We start from the raw sequence: 5,000 nt of genomic DNA, 5'->3' as shown, positions 1-5,000 counted from the left end.
CAGAAAGAAAGATAGAGGGATGCACAGGTTGGAAGACAGAAAGAGAGAGGGATGCACAGGGTGTGCGTCAGAAAGATAGAGGGATGCACATGTGAGAGAAAGAAAGAAAGAGAGAGGGATGCACAGAGTGGAAGACAGAAAGAGAGAGGGATGCACAGGGTGTGCGTCAGAAAGAGAGAGGGATGCACATGTGAGAGAAAGAAAGAAAGATAGAGGGATGCACAGGGTGGAAGACAGAAAGAGAGAGGGATGCACAGGGTGGAGAAAGAAAGAGAGAGGGATGCACAGGGTGGAAGACAGAAAGAGAGAGGGATGCACAGGGTGGAGACAACGAGAGAAAGTAGAAGTGGAGCTAGACAGAAAGATATATACATACAGAAAGACAGTACATGACAAAGAAAGCAGTAATGAAGTAGTCTGTCACGTCACCTGATGGACGAGCCTCAACCACGTAGCCTGTGACCGGTCCCGCCCCCTCGTTGCCCTCTGACCAATGGAGTGTCAAGGCCGAGGAGGACTTGGTGATTGATGTCTGCAAGGGTGCTCCAGGAGACCCTATGGAGGGTGGAGGGGAGGGGTTAATTGGCCATTAGTAACACACACACACTCAACTCCTCAAGTTCACAGAGGGTGGTGATGCTATATGAACTCCAACTCCTCCACAGCCAACAGTGATGAATATTAAATACCCCCCCCCCGCCCCTCCCAACACCCAACTCAGAAACATTCCCCGCATGACAATTAGTGGGCCAGCCAATCAAAGTGTGTTCAATTTCAACTTTGCCGAGTAAATCACGTAGCGGCCATGAAGGAACCTAGAGCTGTGAGACACTATCTCTCTCCATCTCACAGGGTCTCTAACCTCGTCCAATTGAATTGTTTCTAACAGTCCACAGTGTCTACTTTTCGACCTCGTCCAATAGAATTGTGCATTACAGCCACCTGGGCCTCCAGCTCAATCACTGACCAATCACAGAGAGCTTAGACTCTAGCCTCGTCCAATGGAACCCTCCTCTAGGCCAGGCTGCTATCCCTATCCAATCACACGGTGTGTTCTTTCTGGCCTTGTCCAATGTGATTGTGTCTCACCCTTAACACCCTGCCCTGTGTCTCTCACTGACCAATCACACTAAGCTGGGTCCACCACTATCCAATCATGGCGGTGACTACTTTTTGTCCTCGTTTCACCCTCAACTGAGACAGGTCTATTACTGACCAATCACACGGTGTCTAGTGTCTGCCCTCGTCCAATGGCATTGCCTCACCCCTTAACTGGCCTCTCTCACTCACTGACCAATTAGACTGAGGAACTAGCTTGGGTCTAACACTACTATCCAATCACATGGTGTCTAGCGTCTGCCCTTGTCTGGCGGGGTCGTGACTTACCGTCCATGGGTCCGGCGGTGACGTTGGTCTCCAGCTCGGGACCGTAGCTGACGGTGCGGGCCTGGACGCGGAACGTGTAGGTGACCCCGTGGCTGAGGTCACGCACCTTCAGCCAGCGCTGCCAGTTACCCCGCACCTCCACCGTCACCACCTTACTCACGCCTGCCAATCAGGAGAGACGGAGAGAGAGAGAGAGAGAGAGAGACAGAAAGAGAGGGGTCGGAGGTCAAATGGGCGTGGGGTAAAGGTGCGGGTGGTTGTCAGTCAAAGGGGCAGAGCATACAAGGTCAGATAGATTGACAGACAGATAAATAGTCAGACAGACAGAGAGGGAGATCATTTATTTATCCCACAGGACATTTAGGAAGAGAAAAGAAAACACCGGCACTTGGTCATCATCTTCCTCAAGCCAGCCAATTAGGAGAGAGGTCAGAGCTCATCGGGGCAGGTGAAAGGGTGTGGTTGTTTTGGTTTGTCAATCACAGCAGCAAAGCGAACAACAAGTGTTTAAGTACTGACACTAATCTAATTAGAGGCAATAAGGTGCAATTGCACAGACTCTAATGTCAGCTCCATACTGACGCCTGTGAAAAATCATGCATGAAAAATCATGCATAAAGAGCTTAGAATCGGGCAGCCAATTTAGAAGTCTCTGCTAAAACATCTGCTCCCCTTTCTCTTTAAAACTAAAAGAAATACAATTGTATTAATCATTCTTTTATTCTATTATTATTTTTTAATACTTCCCTCCATGTGTTATTATTTCAAACACTTATTTCTAGTATTTTCACCTTGTAGTGTTCTGGGAAAAGAACAGACCACTGAGACAAACAGGCTTTGATGTTTTTTTAGAAATGTTTGAGTAAAAGGCTTTTGTAAAACTGTAAAAACTGTAAAAGTTTCACTACAAGCTGCTGCTTTTACTGGTGCATACAGATTTCCTTTTTAGTGAACATGAACGTATTTATGATCTTGGCTCTATATATATTATGTGTGTATATATATATGCTTTTCCATTCTAATTCGCATAAATCATCACTACCAATTCACTGCTGTATCTCAATGCATTATACATTACTGTTATTGGTCATTAATGCATTATACTATCTTGTTATTGGTCATAAATGCATTATAATATCTTGTTATTGGTCATTAATTCATTATAATATCTTGTTATTGGTCATTAATTCATTACAATATTTTGTTATAGGTCGTAAATGCATTATACTATCTTGTTATTGGTCATAAATGCATTATAATATCTTGTTATTGGTCGTAAATGCATTATAATATCTTGTTATTGGTCATTAATGCATATCTTGCTATTGGTAGGCATTTCCTTTGTTTTCCTAATGGACTCTTGGACAGACCTAGAAAGAACTGAAACCTATGATAGTATTGTTAAATGTTAATGTTAATGTTAATGTTGATGTTGATGTTGATGTTAATGTTGATGTTGATGTCAACTGAGAAACGCTTTTTAAGTTTTCAGCTTTGCCTTTGTGTTGTGTGCTTGTCCGTTTCCTAATTGATAGACTGATTTACGGACTACTGGCATAACTAGCATTATCTTAGAGTTGTTTCATATGTTTAGTGTATGTGATTGTTCATCTACTTAATGCCAAACTGGTCGAAACCTGGACCACGGGTGCATGAATGTGATGTGTAAACTTCTGATTAGTTATTTCAAACTTGTTGGTGTCTTGAGAGCACAGTCTCATCTCTCCATTAAAACTTTCCCACTGGCACCGATGCCACTCCAACCCCTCTTAACCTCTCATCTCTATTCTCTAACAATCATCTCTCTCTTTATCTCTCTCCCTCTCCATCTATCTCTCTCTCCGTCTCTCTCTCTTTCTCAAAGTCTGTGTCTTGTTTTAGTAATTTATCACTTTCCCCATCAGCTGACTCCAGCTCAGCCCCATCTTTATGCATCAAACAGGAATATGTAGAGGCAGTAATACAAACACAAAACTTTAATCTTTTTATCCTGCCCTCTCCCGCCCCCTCTCTCTCCATCCCCAGAGATTCATCCCTCTCCCCCCTTCATTTCTCTCACATTTCTCTTTCTTCTCCAGCTCTCTTGCTCTCACCATCACCACAGATACTTTCTCTCAACGTTGTATCACCTCTCATCCTTCCTCCATCGTTCTCTCCTCTGCCTACTCCTCTCTCCTCCTCCATCCTTCTCTCCTCTGCCTACTCCTCTCTCTGATCAATCTGATAAGTTAAATAACCCTTATTCACTCTAATAACTTGAATAATTCTTAACAACTTTCATAAGTTTAATAATTCTAATAAATTATAATAACTTGAAAAATTCGAATTAACTCTAATAACTTGAATAATTCGAATTAACTCTAATAACTTAAATCATTCTTCTAATTAACTCTAATAACTTGAATAATTCAAATCAACTCTAATAAGTTTACTAATTCGAATCAACTCTAATCAACTCTCTGATACTTCCCCCCCTCCTCACCTTGGACGGGCGCGGTGGGCTGGTAGACGACCCTGTACCCCTCCACCACGCCGTTGGGCTGCTGCGGGGATCCCCAGGACACGTTCAGGGCGCTGCCCGTCACCTCGGAGAACGCCAGGAAACTGGGCACGCCGGGCGCTGGGGAAGAGGAGACGGACACGAGACATGTGAGAGGACGGAGAGAGGAGAGGAGAGTGAAGACGAGAGAAGAGAAGAGAAGAAGAAGAAGAAGAAGAAGAAGAAGAAGAAGAATGGAAGAGAAAACAAGGGTAGACAAAAGACAAGAAGAGGAGAGTGAAGACAAAAGAGAAGAAGAAGGAAAAGAAGAAGAAGGGAAGAGAAAAACAAGGGCAGACAAAAGACAAGAAGAGGAGAGGAGAGTGAAGACAAGAGAGAAGAAGAAGTAGAAGAAGAGAGAAGAAGAATGGAGAAAACTTGAGGAAAGATGAGCAGGGGAGCAGGAAAACAACAGTCAGACGGGCAGGCGATAAAACACGGACAAAAAAAAGGAAGAGCAGGGAAGAGGAGAGGGAACAGACGTAGAGGAGCAGAGAGAGAGAGAGAGGGGGGACAGAGAAAGAAAACTAAAGAGAAAAAATGTAATCTAAACCAAAAACAAATTGAGACAAAGCTGCTGTTGAGACAAAGCTGCTGTTGAGAAAACGCAGTCCGAATGTCAGCATGAAAGTGAGAGTGACCGCTAATTTGACCGCTACTGTGACCCATGAAACCCATCAGAAGAGGGTCACTACTTTTACTGGTCAGTAACTCACAAAGCCATTTTCTTATATTCACCTCTGACAACCCAGAAATGAACCCAAAACACATGTAATTTCACTAAACTCTTATGGACCGCAGAGAGGAAAAGAAATAGGAGACTTGAAAGACACCTGGGAAGGATATAGAAGAAATAGAGAAAGAGAGAGAGAGAGAAAGAGAGAGAGAGAGAGAGAAAGGTGTCGATCTAACCATAGCTAGATAGATAGATGAATGGATGGATAGAAATATTTACAGTAAAATGGCACACTCAAGATCTCAAACCTCCTTCTCCTTGGGTGGAGGGTGCACTGTCACTCACCGGCCTGCAGGGTGCGCCCTTTCCTGGGCACGGTCATGGGGCCGTCCCCAGCGG

General features: G+C 44.0%; 1 protein-coding gene across 1 annotated transcript in view; it reads right to left on the bottom strand.

The window, feature by feature from the left end:
* sdk1b (sidekick cell adhesion molecule 1b) overlaps positions 1 to 5,000 on the bottom strand; it is a 233,070-nt gene that overhangs the window by 5,021 nt on the left and 223,049 nt on the right. Inside the window, exons 33-36 of the mRNA XM_042703418.1 lie at positions 4,947 to 5,000; positions 3,869 to 4,006; positions 1,387 to 1,548; positions 430 to 555 (exon numbers count right to left, since the gene is read on the bottom strand). The exon at positions 4,947 to 5,000 is cut by the window's right edge and continues 133 nt beyond it. Of these exons, the coding sequence (XP_042559352.1) occupies positions 430 to 555; positions 1,387 to 1,548; positions 3,869 to 4,006; positions 4,947 to 5,000 (480 nt within the window). The remainder of the gene's footprint in view (positions 1 to 429; positions 556 to 1,386; positions 1,549 to 3,868; positions 4,007 to 4,946) is intronic.

The sequence above is a fragment of the Clupea harengus genome, chromosome 24 (genome assembly GCF_900700415.2).
Source record: "Clupea harengus chromosome 24, Ch_v2.0.2, whole genome shotgun sequence".
NCBI classification, from domain to species: Eukaryota; Metazoa; Chordata; class Actinopteri; order Clupeiformes; family Clupeidae; genus Clupea; species Clupea harengus.
Note: the sequence above shows the minus strand (reverse complement) of the source record. Positions and strands in the feature narration are given on the sequence as shown.